At 43.4% G+C, this 20,669-nt stretch overlaps 1 protein-coding gene across 2 annotated transcripts in view; it reads left to right on the top strand.

Moving 5' to 3' along the window:
* Positions 1–11,731, top strand: part of mtmr9 (myotubularin related protein 9) — a 40,071-nt gene extending 28,340 nt beyond the window's left edge. For both annotated transcript variants that reach the window (XM_045695515.2, XM_082961612.1), the window contains exon 11: positions 8,404–11,731. In XM_045695515.2, the coding sequence (XP_045551471.1) occupies positions 8,404–8,567 (164 nt within the window). In that variant the 3' untranslated portion in view covers positions 8,568–11,731. The remainder of the gene's footprint in view (positions 1–8,403) is intronic.
* Positions 11,732–20,669: the final 8,938 nt, after the last annotated feature.

The following is a 20,669-nucleotide window of genomic DNA, read 5'->3' on the forward strand; positions in this document are numbered from 1 at the left end:
CTGCTTGGTGTTTTATAACCACTGAACCAGGATGGGGCAGTATGCTGCTTGGTGTTTTATATCCACTGAACCAGGAGGAGGCAGTATGCTGCTTGGTGTTTTATATCCACTGAACCAGGAGGAGGCAGTATGCTGCTTGGTGTTTTATATCCACTGAACCAGGATGGGGCAGTATGCTGCTTGTAAACCAGGAGGAGGCAGTATGCTGCTTGTAAACCAGGAGGAGGCAGTATGCTGCTTGTAAACCAGGAGGAGGCAGTATGCTGCTTGTAAACCAGGAGGAGGCAGTATGCTGCTTGTAAACCAGGAGGAGGCAGTATGCTGCTTGTAAACCAGGAGGGGGCAGTATGCTGCTTGTAAACCAAGAGGGGGCAGTATGCTGCTTGTAAACCAAGAGGGGGCAGTATGCTGCTTGTAAACCAAGAGGGGGCAGAATGCTGCTTGTAAACCAAGAGGGGGCAGAATGCTGCTTGTAAACCAAGAGGGGGCAGTATGCTGCTTGTAAACCAAGAGGGGGCAGTATGCTGCGAAACCAAAAATAAACCAACTGAAGAGTCAACATCGACACAGGAGTGTGTGTGTGTGTCAGGGCTCGATATACAGGGGAGGTTTTGGAAACCCTTCAGACCAGTCGATATTCCCTGTCAGTAATTTAAAAAAATCATCATAATTATATTTTTAATCTATGCCATATAATTGATTTAAAAAAAGAGATGGATTCCCCAAAGTTGTTTTGTTTTGTTGATTTATTTAAATTTTAGTCATTTAGCTGACGCTCTTATCCAGAGCGACTTACAGTAGTGAATGCATACATTTCATACTATTCATTTCATGCATATTTTTGTTTTTTGTACTGGCCCTCCGTGGGAATCAAACCCACAACCCTGGTGTTACACACACCATGCTCTACCAACTGAGCCACAGGGAAGGATGGAAGGATTTATTACACGCCCGCTGCACACGTAACCTATAGATAATCTGTAGGGCAGAGCGTGTAGCTCTCAAACAGCTGGTTGTTGCATGGAGCGAAGACCGGTAGGGGTACGAAATATGATCCAAGTTATATCTACCAGTAAAGGCAATAATGGGTATGCAAACAAGGTATTTTATTTATTTTAATTTAATTCAGTCATCATGCAATAGCCTACCTTGAAAATCAGACATTTCCTCTAGGCTATTTGCTCCTTGAAAATGTCATTGAAGTTGTTAGCCGATTTAGAAGTTCTACTGCTGTGGGCAGGCTGACCAGCCGGCGCGTGGACAGGCTGACCAGCCGGCGCGTGGGCAGGCTGACCAGCCGGCGCGTGGGCAGGCTGACCAGCCGGCGCGTGGGCAGGCTGACCAGCCGGCGCGTGGGCAGGCTGACACAAACACACTAATGAAGTCTGTCTGTCTGTGTAGCTAGTCAGTCTGACACAGACTTCATTAGTGTGTTTGTGTGGGGACCATGCTGACTATTTAGTCAGGCAAGGCCCACATTATTCTGACATAGTTTAGAATGTAATGTGAATGATAATGCATAATGCCATTGTGTAGGCCTATAAAAAAAAAAGATGCATTATTCTTAAAGTGGTAATGAATAGTTGTTGTTTTTTTTGCTACATTTTGTGGGGAGTTTTTTTTCTTCCTGTAGTCTATTACAATAAATATCAAATGTAGGCACTTGAAAATAATGATTTAGTGCTTGGAAAAAGTCCTTGAATTTAACTTGCCAATGTCTGTATGAACTCTGTATAGGCTACTTGTTCATCCTCACATGGATGGATGTCGATAACTGACTTGTATCACGGGTGACCTGCCTGGTACCTGTCTTCCCTGTGGCTCAGTTGGTAGAGCATGGTGTTTGCAATGCCAGCATGGTGTGTGCAATGCCAGGGTTGTGGGTTCGATTCAGTACAAAAAAATAAAAAATGCATGAAATGAAATGGATGCATTCACTACTTTAAGTCGCTCTGGATAAGAGCGTCTGCTAAATGACTAAAATGTAACATAAAAAAATTGTATATCTACCACTTTGTTTAGCCGTTAGCAATGGTAATGATAGCCTAACTGTTTTAGGGTAGATGGAAATCCTATTTTTATTATATTTTTTTGCCTGACTGCCAATCAGGCAAGATCATTTTTGTAGTGATGGCAACCAAAATACAAAGAATTCCAGTACTAATCTTTCTGGTTCCTCCCCTGTGAAAGCAGTATATGCCACCTCCGTATGTAAATAGCTAGGCTCATTAAACATTTCGGGCAACCCAAAAATATACCTTACTTGCCTAATGGGCAAGTGCCTTTCAGACTTTAACGTCAAATCCTGGACAGGCTTACGAACTCATGACTGGCTTATGAAGCGCATATGATCAAATGACTGTCTTACAATGCTTTATATGGGTTACCAGACGTCACTGAATTCCACCCTGGCATTCTCTCCATACCTGGGATGGTTGCTATCTGTGGCACGTTGAATGACTCCCTCTGCCCCTTCCAAAGTGTCCTGCATGGGCAGCTTATTATAGGACGTCCTTACTGATTTTAGGGTGTCCTCACTCACTGTCACTTGAGTAGCCGTGATGCCTCCACAGAAGGTCAAAGGCCAGACGGGAGGCTTGCGTGATAATTACTAGTCATCAACATCGATGGACAAGCCAGCCGTAAACAGACGCTAATCTTATAACCCCAATGTCCGCCAGATGCATATGCGTTTTGTTTTGCCGGATGTCTGGGTCGTGGATGGGTATTCCAGCATGATAATGACCCAAAACACACAGCCAAAGCAACAAGGGAGTGGCTCAAGAAGAAGCACATTAAGGTCCTGGAGTGGCCTAGCCAGTCTCCAGACCTTAACTTCTTTGGGATAGGGGGCAGTATTTTCACAGCCGGATAAAAAACGTACCCGATTTAATCTGGTTACTACTCCTGCCCAGAAACTAGAATATGCATATAATTAGTAGATTTTGATAGAAAACACTCTAAAGTTTCTAAAACTGTTTGAATGGTGTCTGTGAGTATAACAGAACTCATATGGCAGGCCAAAACCTGAGAAGATTCCATGCAGGAAGTGCCCTGTCTGACAATTTGTTGTCCTTCTGTTACGTCTCTATCGAAATTACAGCATCTGTGCTGTAACGTGTCACTTTCTAAGGCTTCCATTGGCTCTCTAAAGCCGCCAGAAAGTGGAATGGGGTGTCTGCTGTCTCTGGGCAAAGTATAGGAGCAGAGTTTGTAAGTGGTCAGCCTGGGGACAGTGAGACTGGAGATGCGCGGTCACGAGAACTCGCCATGTTTTTCTTTCTCTCTTTGAATGAATACAACGTTGCCCGGTTGGAATATTATCGCTATTTTACGAGAAAAATAGCATAAAATTTGACTTTAAACAGCGTTTGACATGCTTCTAAGTACGGTAATGGAATATTTTGAAATGTTTTGTCACGAAATGCCCTCGCGCGTTACCCTTCGGATACTGACCTGAACGCATGAACAAAACTGAGGTATTTGGATATAACTATGGATTATTTGGAACCAAAACAACATTTGTTTTTGAAGTAGAAGTCCTGGGAGTGCATTCTGACGAAGAACAGCAAAGGTAATCAAACTTTTCTAATAGTAATTCTGAGTTTAGGTGACCCCGAAGTTGGCGGATGTCAAAATAGCAAGCCGTGATGGCCGAGCTATGTACTCAGAATATTGCAAAATGTGCTTTCGCCGAAAAGCTATTTTAAAATCGGACATAGCGATTGCATAAAGGAGTTCTGTATCTATAATTCTTAAAATAATTCTTATGTATTTTGTCAACGTTTATCATGAGTAATTTAGTAAATTCACCGGAAGTTTTCGGTGGGTATGCTAGTTCTGAACATCACATGCTAATGTAAAAAGCTGTTTTTTGATATAAATATGAACTTGATTGAACAAAACATGCATGTATTGTATAACATAATGTCCTAGGAGTGTCATCTGATGAAGATCATCAAAGGTTAGTGCTGCATTTAGCTGTGGTTTGAGTTTATGTGACATATATGCTTGCTTGGATAATGGCTGTGTGATTATTTGTGTCTATGTACTCTCCTAACATAATCTAATGTTTTGCTTTCGCTGTAAAGCCTTTTTGAAATCGGACAATGTGGTTAGATTAACGAGAGTCTTATCTTTAAATTGGTGTAAAATAGTTGATTGTTTGAGAAAATTGAATTGTGGGAATTGTTTTGCCACTAAGTCATGTTTTGCAGAGGGGTCAAATACTTATTTCCCTCGTTAAAATGCAAATCATTTTATAACATTTTTGACATGCGTTTTTCTGGATTTTTTGTTGTTGTTATTCTGTCTCTCACTGTTCAAATAAACCTACCATTAAAATTATAGACTGATAATTTCTTTGTCAGTGGGCAAACATACAAAATCAGCAGGGGATCAAATACTTTTTTCCCCCCTCACTGTAGCTAAAAGCTAGCTAGTTGGAGTCTGGTTATGAACTTCTGTTTGTACCACAGCACGGTAAAGCAACACACGATTTGATAATATTGAACGCATGCGGTAGACAGAACCCACCGCTGCCAAGTGTGGTGTCCCAAATGTATTGTTCCTGGATTGCTCAATCAATGACTTCCTCTGGAGTTTGACGCATCTGGTGGCCATGAGGCGTTAGTCCCGAGTTATTCTGATGCCGTTTTTAGATTCAGATGCTACTTAAGTTCCCTGACCTCTAACCCTAAAGGTTGAGTCATAACTTTTTCCGGTTTTACACCACTTTCACTCCCATTGACTCCTATGCATGACTAAGGGTGTGTTCATAAATTCATTCTGGCAGTTCAGAGAGAATAAAATGTCACATTCGCCGAATACAATGAGTGCAGACTTTACAGTGAAATGCTTTCTACGAGCCTTTCCCAACGACGCAGAGTAAAAATTAAAAAAATAAAAATAAAATTGTAACACGAGGAATAAAATGTGAAGCTATATACAGGGAGTACCAGATCAATGTGGAGCTATATACAGGGAGTACCAGATCAATGTGGAGCTATATACAGGGAGTACCAGATCAATGTGGAGCTATATACAGGGAGTACCAGTACCAGATCAATGTAGAGCTATATACAGGGAGTACCAGATCACTGTGGAGCTATATACAGGGAGTACCAGTACCAGATCAATGTGGAGCTATATACAGGGAGTACCAGTACCAGATCAATGTGGAGCTATATACAGGGAGTACCAGTTCCAGATCAATGTGGAGCTATATACAGGGAGTACCAGTACCAGATCAATGTGGAGCTATATACAGGAAGTACCAGATCAATGTGGAGCTATATACAGGGAGTACCAGTACCAGATCAATGTACAGAGGTTTTGTTTTTCCCCAAATTCTGTTTACTTTATTTAGTTTTTCCAGGTTTCTGCTTTTCCCATTTTTTGTTTTCGGGTTTTCACTCTCAAAATAACAGCTTATTTAATAGAAAATTAAGGCAGGGTGAAGCGACAAGGCATCAGGATAGATAATAATAAGGTATTTGAGGTAGATATGTACATGAAGGCAGTACCTGTTTTAAAATATTCGGAGCCCATAGCCTTTTCTTTCTAATCGTTGTCCATTTTCCTTAACTTCTATGGGCTACCTGCGGGACACAGCCAGTGAAATATCAGGGCGGCAAATTCAAAACAACAAAATGTCATAATTCAAATTTCTCAAACATACAACTATTTGACACCATTTTAAAGATACACCTCTCCTTAATCCAACCACATTGTCCGATTTCAAAAAGGCTTTCCGGCGAAAGCATAAAGTTAGATTATGTTAGGACAGTGCCAACACAAGAAAAACCACACAGCCATTTTCCAAGCAGGAGAGGGGTCACAAAAACCAGAAATACAGCTAAAATTAAGCACTAACCTTTGACGATCTTCATCAGATGACACTCCTAGGACTAAATGTTACACAATACATGTATGTTTGGTTTGATCATATTCATATTGTTCATATTTATATCCAAAAACCCCATTTTACATTGCCGCGTGATGTTCAGAAAATATTTTGCCTCCAATACTGCCGGTGAATCAGCACAACAATTTACAATATACTCATCATAACCATTGATAAAATATTAAACTGTTTTTCAAAGAATTATAGATAAACATCTCCCTTATGCAACCGCTGTGACAGATTTCAAAAAAGCTTCACGGGGAAAGCACACTTTGCAATAATCTGAATACGGCGTTCAGAAAAAGACATCAAGCAATACAGATACCCGCCATTTTGGAGTCATCTAAAATCATAAATAGCATTAGAAATATTCACTTACCTTTGATGATCTTCATCAGAAGGCATATCCAGGAATCCCAGGTCCACAATAAATGTTGTTTTGTTCGATAAAGTCCATAATTTACGTCCAAATACCTCCTTGTTGTTTGCACGTTCAGTAAGCTACTTCAAATGTAGGAAGCGCGCCGAAAATTTCACGACAAAAAGTTATATTTACGTTCGTTGAAACATGTCAAACGTTGTAAAGCATCAATCTTTAGGGCCTTTTTAATGTAACACTTCAGTAATATTCCAACCGGACGATTCCAATGTCTTGAAAAACGTTATGGAACACAGCTACCCCTCACGTGAACGCGCGTAATTGAGGCCATGACATTCTCTCGGTCATCAGACTCCAGGAGGTCTTGTTCGCTCTCTGTGACTGCAAAAGCCTGAAACACGTTCTAAAGACTGTTGACATCTAGTGGAAGCCTTAGGAAGTGCAAATTGAACCCTAAGTCACTGTATACTGAATAGGCCCAGTCTTGAAAAACTACAATCCACTTCCTGGTTGGATTTTTTTCTCAGGTTTTTGCCTGCCAAATGAGTTCTGTTATACTCACAGACATCATTCAAACAGTTTTAGAAACTTCAGAGTGTTTTCTATCCAAATCTACTAATAACATGCATATCCTACATTCTGAGCCCGAGTAGTAGGCAGTTTAATTTGGGCACCTCATTCATCCAAACTACTCAATACTGCCCCCGGTCCCAGAAAGGTTAATTTGTCTTTCTTGATCTGGTCGTTGAGAATGTTTCTCAATTACTTACTTAACTTGCTTAAATCAACGGCAAAATAAAAGTTTTGACTTAAGTTTTGCTTGCTCTTGCATCAGCTGAACATAGAGACTTGAGGATTGACTTGGTTTCAACCTGTATTTAACTACTTTATGGCTGAAATATACATGCTGAGCTGGTGATTTAAAGAATTCCCTGCAGGCCATAAGCATAGCCCTATAGGCCAAGTTGTTATGCTGCTACGGAGACTTTTTCAGTCCACCAAGCCCCTTTTCTCCTATGGGCCCTGGTCAAAAGTAGTGCACTATATAGGGAATAGGGCTGTAGTATAAAGTAGTGCACTGAATAGGGCTGTAGTGCGCTATATAGGGAATAGGGCTGTAGTGTAAAGTAGTGCACAATATAACGAATAGGGCTGTAGTGGACTATATAGGGAATAGGCTGTAGTGCACTATTTAGGGAATAGGGCTGTAGTGTAATGTAGTGCACTATATAGGGAATAGGGCTGTAGTGTAATGTAGTGCACTATATAGGGAATAAGGCTGTAGTGTAAAGTAGTGCACTATATAGGGAATAAGGCTGTAGTGTAAAGTAGTGCACTATATAGGGAATAGGGCTGTAGTATAAAGTAGTGCACTATATAGGGAATAGGGCTGTAGTATAAAGTAGTGCACTATATAGGGAATAGGGCTGTAGTATAAAGTAGTGCACTATATAGGGAATAGGGCTGTAGTGCACAATTTAGGGAATAGGGCTGTAGTGTAATGTAGTGCACTATATAGGGAATAGGGCTGTAGTATAAAGTAGTGCACTATATAGGGAATAGGGCTGTAGTATAAAGTAGTGCACTATATAGGGAATAGGGCTGTAGTATAAAGTAGTGCACTATATAGGGAATAGGGCTGTAGTATAAAGTAGTGCACTATATAGGGAATAAGGCTGTAGTGCACTATATATAGGGAACAGGACTGTAGTGCACTATATAGGGAATAGGGTGCCATTTGGGGATGCTACCACTGACTGTCTCTCTCTGGCCCCTCTGATTATTACTGTTCAACTGTCTCCCTCTCTCTCTTTCTCCCTCCCTCTGTCTCGCTGTCTCTGTCTCGCTGTCTCTGTCTCGCTGTCTCTGTCTCTCTGTCTCGCTGTCTCTGTCTCGCTGTCTCTGTCTCGCTGTCTCTCTCTCGCTGTCTCTCTCTCGCTGTCTCTCTCTCGCTGTCTCTCTCTCGCTCTCTCTCTGTCTCTCTCTCGCTGTCTCTCTCTCTCTCGCTGTCTCTCTCTCTCGCTGTCTCTCTCTCTGTCTCGCTCTCACTCTCTCTCTCTCGCTGTCTCTCTCTCTCGCTCTCTCATTTTCTCTGTCTCCCCCCCCCCCCCCCCTCAAGGTGTGTTCCTGCGTTGGAAGCGCAGCTCCAGGTGTCTGGATGAGGCGTACGACGAGATGGTTCATATCATACAGTACAACAAAGAGCTGCAGAATAAAGTCAACAACCTCAGGAGACAGCTGGCCCAACTGGAGACTGAGGAGCCTCTGCTGCAAACACCGTAGAGGAGAGGAGAGGGAGGGAGGGAGGGAGGGGTGGTGGAGAGGAAGAAGAAGAGTGGGAGAAGGAGATGTGAAGGAGGAAAGGGAGAAGGAGAGGAGGAAGATTAAAGGAGAGGTAACAACACTAGGTTACTACTCCAGAGACCTGAGGCTGTATGTATTAAACATCATGGACAGGATAGACCTGATCCTAGATCAGCACTCCTACTCTATCTAATGTTATTCATTATTATATTAAAGGCCTTATTGACGCTCCTACTCTGAACTGCTTGGCGCATAACGGTCCCAGAAGAAGAGAACGATATGAACTCGGACGGGGGTCGAGGGACGGGGGAACGAGGGACGGGGGACGGGGGTCGAGAGATTTTTGAGTACTTAAAAAAAAAATACAAATAAAAAAATGCTTCCTCGTCTTTTAAGTAACGCGGTTGATTCCTTGCTTTACACCAACCCGCTGGTGTTAGGTCAGTGCCTGCTGAAAGGGCGAGAGAGTTCTCTGGAGCAGGGCTAAAGCCAAGTATATCTATCTCTATCTATCTATATTACAGACATGTATAGATATGCTCCTCATGCTACCCCTGGTCACCAGCCAGCAGCTGCCCAACCACACCCAGGCTCTTATTGAAAGGGGCTCTTATTGCTGGATATGAGGAGACTGCAGCACTACTCTGAGTAACCACGGCAACACGTGCCAGTAGCTGCACTGTGTACACAATACTGACTACAGACCCACGTACACACTGACTACTATAGAACACACAGACCCACACACACACACTGACTACTTTAGGACACACAGACCCACGTACACACTGACTACTTAAGAACACACAGACCCACACACACACACTAACTACTTTAGGACACACAGACCCCCACACACACACTGACTACTTTAGGACACACAGACCCACACACTGACTACTTTAGGGCACACAGACCCACACACACACTGACTACTTTAGGACACACAGACCCACACACACACACTGACTACTTTAGGACACACAGACCCACGTACACACACTGACTACTTTAGGACACACAGACCCACACACACACACTGACTACTTTAGGACACACAGACCCACACACACACACTGACTACTTTAGGACACACAGACCCACACACACACACTGACTACTTTAGGACACACAGACCCACGTACACACACACTGACTACTTTAGGACACACAGACCCACGTACACACACACTGACTACTATAGAACACACAGACCCACGTACACACACACTGACTACTATAGGACACACAGACCCACACACACACACACTGACTACTTTAGGACACACAGACCCACACACACACACTGACTACTTTAGGACACACAGACCCACACACACACACACTGACCCCCCCCAAAAAAAAATCAGGACGATTGAAAAACAAATGTTGAAAAAATAAAACAAGATCATCGCTATCGAAATAAAACCCTATATATCCAAAATGAAAACGTTTTTTAAATAAATGGGAGGGAGAAAAAAACTACCATTTAACCATTGTCTTGGCAGACGTTACTACTGCCATTGTTGTTCTGCGCTTTAAAATCGCTTTTTTGGGAGAGGTATTTCATGTGTAATATTGTTATTATATTAGCTAACTACAGTAGATGGAAATTTGATTATGTTGTATGTTTAACACTATGCTGAACCTGTTTTGTACATTTCATTGACTCGCTGTCTTCATTGGTCAAAATGTCTTTAAGATAACAGTATAAGGTGTTTGTCAGGGTTGGGGTCCATTCCAATTCAGAAAGTTAACCAAATTCCAAAATGTTCCTAGTTAAAATACGTTGCAGAGAATTGGAATGGAAATTGACCCCAAAACCTTGGTGGGCCGTCTTTATCGCCTCATGACCAGAACATCGACAGTCATTTTTTTTTGTTCGTTTCCTGATGATTGTACATGTTGAGTCACCGCCAGTCGTTGACACCACGGGCGCGACTGTCCTGCTGCTTTTTAGAGGTTTGTTTCTTCCTGGTGTGTTTCAGTTAGAAGAAGACACACGGTAACAAACAAAAAACTACTGACGCTGAGGTTGAGCGATCAGTCATCTTACGTCATCTTATGACGTGACACAAAGCGGCATAAACATTCGTAAACCTCTTATTTTTTTTTTTTTTACGGCTCTCTTGTCTTGCGTCGTACGTGATTCTATCGGGTGTAATGTGGTGGCGGTGTTGCCTATAGCAACCTTCCAAGCGCTCTCCACGCCTGCATCCTGAAAGGGAAAGGGCGATACCTAGTCCCCCTAGCCTAATGTAGAGGTCAAAGGGCGATACCTAAGTCCCCCTAGCCTAATGTAGATGTCAAAGTCGTGGACTTTTTAGAACACAGGAAGTCTTTAAATCTATGAACACTCTGTCTTAATAATGGGACTGACTGGCTACTTGTAAGGGGGGCTGCCTGCGTTCTGCTAAGTCATGTTGCAGAGTTGGGTAGCCCTGAAAATTGCACTGTCATTTGTCACGTCACATGCCCCTGAACAAGGCAGTTAACACACTGTTCCTAGACCGTCATTGTAAATAAGAATTTGTTCTTAACTGACTTGCCTAGTTAAATAAAAATAAAAAAATTGGATAAAAAGCTGAGCGACTTAAGAGACCGAGATGGTTATTTGAATCTGTATATTGAAAGAGTTTCTGAAAAGTGTTTCGTGTTCGATGTATGCCCATTATATACCTATATTATCTTGTAAACCATATAATGATTTGCATGTATGAATGGCTTTTAGATGTCAAACTAGTTACGGCTTCAGAATGACATAGGAAAGAGTTGTACATATATAGCCTTATATCTGTGTCCACTGGGAAAGAGCTGTACATATATAGCCTTAGATCTGTTGTCACGTGGGCTATTATAAAGGCTCATTCTATACTAATCCATTGCTGTTATCACTGACACAAGTTGTTCTACTTTTCATCCTTCTCACGTTTTGATTGACATTCACGCCTCTGATCAGTGCAATTCTTTATGGGGGTTGGAGAAAAAAATATATATATTCTGTTTAATCTAAGTTAAATATTTTAGTTTTTCTATCGTCTCCGTTTTGATTTCTTCTGTCTTTTTCACATGAACCTTTTATTGAGTGATTTAAATGATATATATAATGTTTTCTAGGGCATTAAAAAGATGATTGTGCTAAAGGTATTGATGTGTGTTTTATTGTGTCTCTGTCTCAGGACTGATTTCAGACAGGTTGTATTTCAGCTTCACACCCACCGGACAGGCATATACACTACATGACCTGCTCATCCGACATCTCATTCCAAAATCATGGGCTTGAATATAGAGTTTGGTCCCCCCCCCCTTCGTTGATGCTATAACAGCCTCTGCTCTTCTGGGAAGGCTTTCCACTAGATGTTGGAAAAGTTGCTTGCTTTCATTCAGCCACAAGAGAGTTAGTGAGGTCGGGCACTGATGTTGGGCGATTAGACCTGGCTCGCAGTCGGCGTTCCAATTCATGTTTTTATGGGGTTGAGGTCAGGGGTTAAATTGTATTTGTCACATGTGCCAAATACAACAGTGAAATGCTTACAAGTCCTTAACCAACAATGCAGTTTCAAGAAAATACCCCCCAAAAAAGTAAGAGATGAGAATAACAAATAATTAAAGAGCAGCAGTAAATAACAATAGCGGGGTTATACACAGGGTGTTACGGTACAGAGTCAATGTAGAGGCTATATACAGGGGGTACCGGTACCGAGTCAATGTGGAGGCTATATACAGGGGGTACCGGTACAGAGTCAATGTGGAGGCTATATACAGGGTATTACGGTACAGAGTCAATGTGGAGGCTATATACAGGGGGTACCGGTACAGAGTCAATGTGGAGGCTATATACAGGGGGTACCGGTACAGAGTCAATGTGGAGGCTATATACAGGGGGTACCGGTACAGAGTCAATGTGGAGGCTGTATACAGGGGGTACCGGTATAGAGTCAATGTGGAGGGGCACCGGTGTTGAGATAATGTTGGTAATATGTACATGTAGGTAGAGTTATTAAAGTGACTATGCATAGATAACAACAGAGCGTAACAGCGGTGTAAAGGGGGGGAGGAGCAATGCAAATAGTCTGGGTAGCCATTTGATTATGTGTTCAGGAGTCTTATGGCTTGGGGGTAGAAGCTTTTTAGAAGCCTCTTGGACCTAGACTTCGGTACTGCTTGCCGTGCGGTAGCAGAGAGAACAGTCTATGACTAGGGTGGTTGGAGTTTTTCTGACAACTTTTAGGGCCTTCCTCTGACACCGCCTGGTATAGAGGTCCTGGATGGCAGGAAGCTTGGCCCCGGTGGTGTACTGGGCTGTACGCACTACCCTCTGTAGTGCCTTGCGATCGGAGGCCGAGCAGTTGCCATACCAGGCAGTGATGCAACCCGTCAGGATGCTCTCGATGGTGAAGCTGTAAAACCTTTTGAGGATCTGAGGACCCATGCCAAATCTTTTCAGTCTCCTGAGGGGGAATAGGTTTTGTTATGCCCTCTTCATGACTGTCTTGGTGTGTTTGGACCATGTTAGATTATTGGTGATGTGGACATCAAGGAACTTGAAGCCCTCAACTTGCTCCACTACAGCCCCGTCGATGAGAATGGGGGCGTGCTCGGTCCTCCTTTTCCTTTAGTCCACAATCTCCTTTTGTCTTGATCACGTTGAGGGAGAGGTTGTTGTCCTGGCACCACTGCCAGGTCTCTGACTTCCTCCCTATAGGCTGTCTCATCGTTGTCGGTGATCAGGCCTACCACTGTTGTGTCGTCTGCAAACTTAATGATGGTGTTGGAGTCGTGCCGTGCAGTCACGAGGGAACAGGGAGTACAGGAGGGGACTGAGCACGCACCTCTGAGGGGCCCCCGTGTTGAGGATCAATGTGGCGGATGTGTTGTTACCTACCCTTACCACCTGGGGGTGGCCCGTCAGGAAGTCCAGGATCCAGTTGCAGAGGGAGGTGTTTAGTCCCAGGGTCCTTAGATTAGTGATGAGCTTTGAGGGCACTATGGTGTTGAACGCTGAGCTGTAGTCAAGGAATAGCATTCTCACATAGGGGTTCCTTTTTTCCAGGTGGGAAAGAGCAGTGTGGAGTGCGATAGAGATTGCATCATCTGTGGATCTGTTGGGGCGGTATGCAAATTGGAGTGGGTCTATGGTTTCTGGGATAATGGTGTTGATGTGAGCCATGACTATACTTTCAAAGCATTTCATGGATACAGATGTGAGTGCTACGGGTCGGTAGTCATTTAGGCAGGTTACCTTAGTGTTCTTGGGCACAGGGAAACATGTTGGTATTACAGACTCAGTCAGGGACAGGTTGAAAATATCAGTGAAGACACTTGCCAGTTGGTCAGCGCTTGCTCGGAGTACACATCCTGGTAATCCGTCTGGCCCCGCAGCCTTGTGAATACTCACATGATCACACAGTCACCCGGAACAGCTGATGCTCTCATCCATGTTTCAGTGTTACTTGCCTCGAAGTGAGCATAGAAGTTATTTAGCTCATCTGATAGGCTTGTGTCACTGGGCAGCTCTCAGCTGTGCTTCTCTTTGCAGTCCGTAATAGTTTGCAAGCAGTGCCACATTCGACAAGCGTCGGAGCCTGTGTAGTACGATTCGATCTTAGTCCTGTATTGATGCTTTGCCTGTTTGAGGGTTCATCGGAGGGCTCAGCAGGATTTCGTATAAGCTTCCGGGTTAGAGTCCCGCACCTTGAAAGCGGCAGCTCTAGCCTTTAGCTCAGTGCGAATGTTGCCTGTAATCCATGGCTTCTGGTTGGGGTATGGACGTACAGTCACTGTGGAAAAGACGTCATTGATGCACTTCTTGATGAAGCCAGTGACTGTGTGGTCCTCAATGCCATCGGAAGAATCCCGGAACATGTTCCAGTCTGCGATAGCAAAACACTCCTGTAGTTTAGCATCTGCTTCATCTGACCACTTTTTTTTTTAATAGACCGAGTCACTGGTGCTTCCTGCTTTAATTTTAGCTTGTAAGCAGGAATCAGGAGGATAGAATTATGGTCAGATTTGGTCAGGATCTGTGCAGGCCAGTCAAGTTCTTCCACACTGATCTCAACGAACCATTTCTGTATGGACCTCGCTTTGTGCACGGAGGCATTGTCGTGCTGAAACAGGAAAGGGCCTTCCCCAAACTGTTGTAAAAAGGTTGGAAGCACGGAATCGTCTAGAATGTCATTGTATGCTGCAGCATTAACATTTTCCTTCTCTGGAACTAAGGGGCCTAGCCCGAATTGTTAAAAACAGCCCCAGACCATTATCCACCAAACTTTACAGTTGGCACTATGCATTTGGATAGGAAGCGTTTTCCTGGCATCCGCCAAACCCAGATTCATCTGTCGTGCTGCCAGATGGTGAAGCATGATCAAACACTCCAGAGAACTGCTACAGAGTCCAACGGCAGCGAGCTTTACACCACTTCAGCCGATGCTTGGCATTGCGCATGGTGATATTAGGCTTGTGTACGGCTGCTCGGCCATGGAAACCCATTTCATGAAGCTCTGACAAAGTTATTGTGCTGACGTTGCTTCCAGGGGCAGTTTGGAACTTGCTAGTGAGTGTTGTAACCGAGGACAGGTTACTTTTACACGCTTCAGCACTCCTGTCCCGTTTTTGTGAGCTTGTGTGGCCTAACACTAGGGGGAGAAGGGCCTTGGTCAGGGAGGTGACTAAGAAACCGATGGTCACTCTGACAGGTCTGCGTCCCTCTGTGGAGATGGGAGAAACTTCCAGAATGACAACCATCTCTGTAGCACTCCACCAATCAGGCCTTTATGGTAGAGTGGCCAGACGGAAGCCACTTCTCCATAAAAGGCACATGACAGCCCGCTAGGAATTTGCCAAAAGCCACCTTTTTTCTCTGATCTGATGAAACTAAGATTGAACTCTTTGGCCTGAATGCCAAGCGTCACGTCTGGAGGAAACCTGGTACCATCCCTACTGTGAAGCATGGTGGTGGCAGGAGCATGCTGTGGGGATGTTTTTCAGTGGAAGGGACTGGGAGACTAGTCAGGATCGAGGGAAAGCTGAACGGAGCAATGTACAGGGAGATCCTTGATGAAAACCTGCTCCAGAGCGCTCAGGACCTCAGACTGGGGGCGAAGGTTCAACTTCCAACAGGACAACGACCCTAAGCACACAGCCAAGACAACGCAGGAGTGGCTTTGGGACAAGTCTCTGAACGTCTTTGAGTGGCCCAGCCAGAGCTTAGACTTGAACCCTCCCGAACATCTCTGGAGAGACCTGAAAATCGCTGTGCAGCAACGCTTCCCATCCAACCTGACAGAGCTTGAGAGGATCTGCAGAGAAGAATGGGAGAAACTCCCAAAATACAGGTGTGCCAAGCTTGTAGCATCATACCCAAGAAGACTCGAGGCTGTAATCACTGCCAAAGGTGCTTCAACACAGTACTGAGTTAAGGGTCTGAATACTTATGTAAAATGTGATATTTCAGTCGTTTTTGTATTTATTTAAATTTGCCTAAAATTCTGAAAACCTGTTTTTGCTTTGTCATTATGGGTTAGTGTGTGTAGATTGATGAGAAAAAAATGTAATACTGTAAGGTCTGAATTAACTCTGTAGTGTAAAACTGGTGGTAGAATGAAACAGAAAACACACACACACACACTGTCCTACACACACCGTCCTACACACACCAACACAGACAGCTGTTATTGAGGGTCTATTTATTCCTCCATCAGATGATACATTCCTCATGCCAACTGAAGATACACCTGTTGTTGTAGTAGAGGGGAATAGAGGAGGGTTGTAGTAGTGGAGGGGAATAGAGGAGGGTTGTAGTGGAGGGGAATAGAGGAGGGTTGTAGTAGTGGAGGGGAATAGAGGAGGGTTGTAGTAGTGGAGGGGAATAGAGGAGGGTTGTAGTGGAGGGGAATAGAGGAGGGTTGTAGTAGTGGAGGGGAATAGAGGAGGGTTGGAGTAGTGGAGGGGAATAGAGGAGGGTTGTAGTGGAGGGGAATAGAGGAGGGTTGGAGTAGTGGAGGGGAATATAGGAGGGTTGTTGTAGTGGAGGGGAATAGAGGAGGGTTGGAGTAGTGGAGGGGAATAGAGGAGGGTTGTTGTAGTGGAGGGGAATAGAGGAGGGTTGGAGTAGTGGAGGGGAATAGAGGAGGGTTGTAGTGGAGGGCAATAGAGGAGAGTTGGAGTAGTGGAGGGGAATAGAGGAGAGTTGGAGTAGTGGAGGGGAATAGAGGAGGGTTGGAGTAGTGGAGGGGAATAGAGGAGGGTTGGAGTAGTGGAGGGGAATATAGGAGGGTTGTTGTAGTGGAGGAGAATAGAGGAGGGTTGGAGAAGTGGAGGGGAATAGAGGAGGGTTGTTGTAGTGGAGGGGAATAGAGGAGGGTTGTTGTAGTGGAGGAGAATAGAGGAGGGTTGGAGTAGTGGAGGGGAATAGAGGAAGGTTGGAGTAGTGGAGGGGAATAGAGGAGGGTTGGAGTAGTGGAGGGAAATAGAGAAGGGTTGGAGTAGTGGAGGGGAATAGAGGAGGGTTGGAGAAGTGGAGGGGAATAGAGGAGGGTTGTTGTAGTGGAGGGGAATAGAGGAGGGTTGTTGTAGTGGAGGGGAATAGAGGAGGGTTGGAGTAGTGGAGGGGAATAGAGGAGGGTTGGAGTAGTGGAGGGGAATAGAGGAGGGTTGTAGTGGAGGGGAATAGAGGAGGGTTGGAGTAGTGGAGGGGAATAGAGGAGAGTTGGAGTAGTGGAGGGGAATAGAGGAGTTTTGGAGGGTTGGTATTGGAGGACAATAGAGGGGTGTAACTCAGTCAGGTTAGTCGGCCTCCTTGCTCGCGCACACTTTTTCAGTTCTGCCCATACATTTTCTATAGGATTGAGGTAAGGGCTTTGTGATGGCCACTCCAATACCTTTACTTTGTTGTCCTGAAGCCATTTTGTCACAACTTTGGAAGTATGCTTGGGGTCATTGTCCATTTAGAAGACCCATTTGCGACCAAGCTTTAACTTCCTGACTGATGTCTTGAGATGTTGCTTCAATATATCCACATGATTTTCATGCCTCATGATGCCATCTATTTTGTGAAGTGCACCAGTCCCTCCTGCAGCAAATCACCCCCGCACACCCCTGTGCTTCACGTTGGGATGGTGTTCTTCGGCTTGCAAGCCTCCCCTTTTTCCTCCAAACATAACAATGGTCATTATGGCCAAACAGTTCTATTTTTGTTTCATCAGACCAGAGGAAATTTTTCCAAAAAGCATGATCTTTGTCCCCAAAAAAACATAGTCTGGCTTTTTTAGGGCGGTTTTGGAGCAGTGGCTTCTTCCTTGCTGAGCGGCCTTTCAGGTTATGTCGATATAGGACTCGTTTTTCTGTGGATATAGATCGTTTTGTACCTGTTTCCTCCAGCATCTTCACAAGGTCCTTTGCTGTTGTTCTGGGATTGATTTGCACTTTACGCACCAAAGTACGTTCATCTCTAGGAGACAGAACGCGTCTCCTTCCTGAGCGGTATGACGGCTGCGTGGTCACATGGAGTTTATACTTGCTTACTATTGTTTGTACAGATGAACGTGGTACCTTCAGGTGTTTGGAAATTGCTCCCAAGGATGAACCAGACTTGTGGAGATCTCCAATTTTTTTTCTGAGGTCTTGGCTGATTTCTTTTGATTTTCCCATGATGTCAAGCAAAGAGGCACTGAGTTTGAAGGTAGGCCTTGAAATACATCCACAGGTACACCTCCAATTGACTCAAATGATGTCAATTAGCCTATCAGAAGCTTCTAAAGCCATGACAACATTTTCTGGAATTTTCCAAGCTGTTTAATGGCACAGTCAACTTAGTGTATGTAAACTTCTGACCCACTGGAATTGTGATACAGTGAATTATAAGGGAAATAATCTGTCTGTAAACAATTGTTGGAAAAATAACTTGTGTCATGCACAAAGTAGATGTCCTAACCAACTTCCCAAAACTATAGTTTGTTAACAAGAAATTTGTGGAGTGGTTGAAAAACGAGTTTTATTGACTCCAATCTAAGTGTATGTAAACTTCCGACTTCAACTGTATATGTTGAAGAGGGTGGGGCTTAAGCTGCATCCCTGTCTCACCCCCCAGCCCTGTGGAAAGAAATGTGTGTTTTTGTCAATTTTACCGCACACTTATTTGTTTACATGGATTTTATAATGTTGTATGTTTTTCCCCCAACACCACTTCCCATCATTTTGTATAGCAGACCCTCATGTCAAATTGAGTCAAAAGCTTTTTGGAAATCAACAAAGCATGTGAAGACTTTGCCTTTGTTTTGGTTTGTTTGTTTGCCAATTGGAAAGAATTGTGCAGGGTGAGTACGTGGTCTGTCGTACGGTAATTTGGTAAAAAGCCAATTTGACGTTTGCTCTGTACATTGTTTTCATTGAGGAAATGTACAAGTCGCTGTTAATGATAACGCAGAGGATTTTTCCAAGGTTGCTGTTGACACATATCCCACTGTAGTTAATGGAGTCCAATTTTGTGGATTGGGGTGATCAGTCTTTGGTTGCAAATATTGGGAAAGATGCCAGAGCTAAGGATTTTGTTAAAGAGTTTATTGGAATTTGTGGTCTGTATATTTTGTCGTTTCATTTAGGATACCATCAACACCGCAGTCCTTTTTGGGTTGGAGGGTTTGTATTTTGTCCTGTAGTTCATTCAATGTAATTGGAGAATCCAGTGGGTTCTGGTATTCTTTAATAGTTGATTAAAAGATTTGTATTTGATTATGTATATGTTTTTGCTGTTTGTTCTTTGTTATAGAGCCAAAAAGATTGGAGAAGTGGTTTATCCATACATCTCTGTTTTGGATAGATAACTCTTCATGTTGTTGTTTGTTTAGTGTTTTCCAATTTTCCCAGAAGTGGTTAGAGTCTATGGATTCTTCAATTACATTGAGCTGATTTCTGACGTGCTGTTCCTTCTTTTTCCGTAGTGTATTTCTGTGTTGTTTTAGTGATTCGCCATAGTGAAGGCGTAGGCTCAGGTTTTCTGGGTCTCTATGTTTTTGATTAGATAGGTTTCTCAATTTCTTTCTGAGGTTTTTGCATTCTTCATCAAACCATTTGTCATTGTTGTTCATTTTCTTAGGTTGTCTGCTTGGCATTTTTAGATTTGATAGGGAAGCTGAGAAGTCAAATATACTGTTTAGGTTTTCTACTGACATGTTTACACCTTCACTATTACAGTGTGTGACGTAGAAGTCCGTCACTGTCCGCGGGCAGCATTTGGTACTTTAACGCACGCACACATTCATCACGCCTCCCTGCTCCGTTATCAGATAAGTTAACAATGTGGGTCGACACACAAGTTAACTCCTCTATCATAGTAAATACATTTCACACTTACTTCAGTAACCGGTTAGGGTATAAAGAAATAAACAGACCAGTGTTCATATTTAATATTAGCAATATTTACTATACTTAGATGTTATGGATGAACGCGTTTGTTTGTTCTGTTCCTCTCGCTCTCCATCTCTATAGCTTACGGGTATGCTGGATAAGGACCCGAGCTAAAGGAATCGGGCTGACTTTGTAGTGCCTGTCCCGATTGGCTCATTAATGTAAATGGACATATTGAAAGACACTGTCAGTAATGATGTAATTTTGTAAATGTTATATTGTGATATTGTTTCATAAAAAAACGTGTTGCAATGTATATACTTTAGTATGTTTAGTTAAATGGAAAATGTAGGTTTGAATAGGTAATTGCTTCATTAATTAGTGTTAATTGTTCTGAGGGGAGGGGCTAGCCCTACAAAAGGAGCCTCTCTTTCAGTTCATGGAGAGGCATTTTGGATTGAGCTGTGGATGGGGCAGCATTGTTTTTAGCTGTCCCATAAGGTAGATGATTGATGGCAGTGCTGTTGTTTTTGTTCCTGAATCACTATGTAAATAAACACCCAGAAGCACATAAGAACTTTTGCGGCTCCGCCATCTTTTTATTTTGATAGAGGTTAGGTTTTCCAGTTTAGCCTTCTGGCCTACTCTACGTGACACAGTGAAACATTTTGTCCAGGAAATTCTCTAGAAATGGTTGAATATGTTGTTGCCTAATTGTATTATGGTAAATATCTT

The sequence above is a fragment of the Salmo salar genome, chromosome 15, assembly GCF_965601325.2.
Source record: "Salmo salar chromosome 15, fSalSal1, whole genome shotgun sequence".
In the NCBI taxonomy this organism is placed as follows: domain Eukaryota; kingdom Metazoa; phylum Chordata; class Actinopteri; order Salmoniformes; family Salmonidae; genus Salmo; species Salmo salar.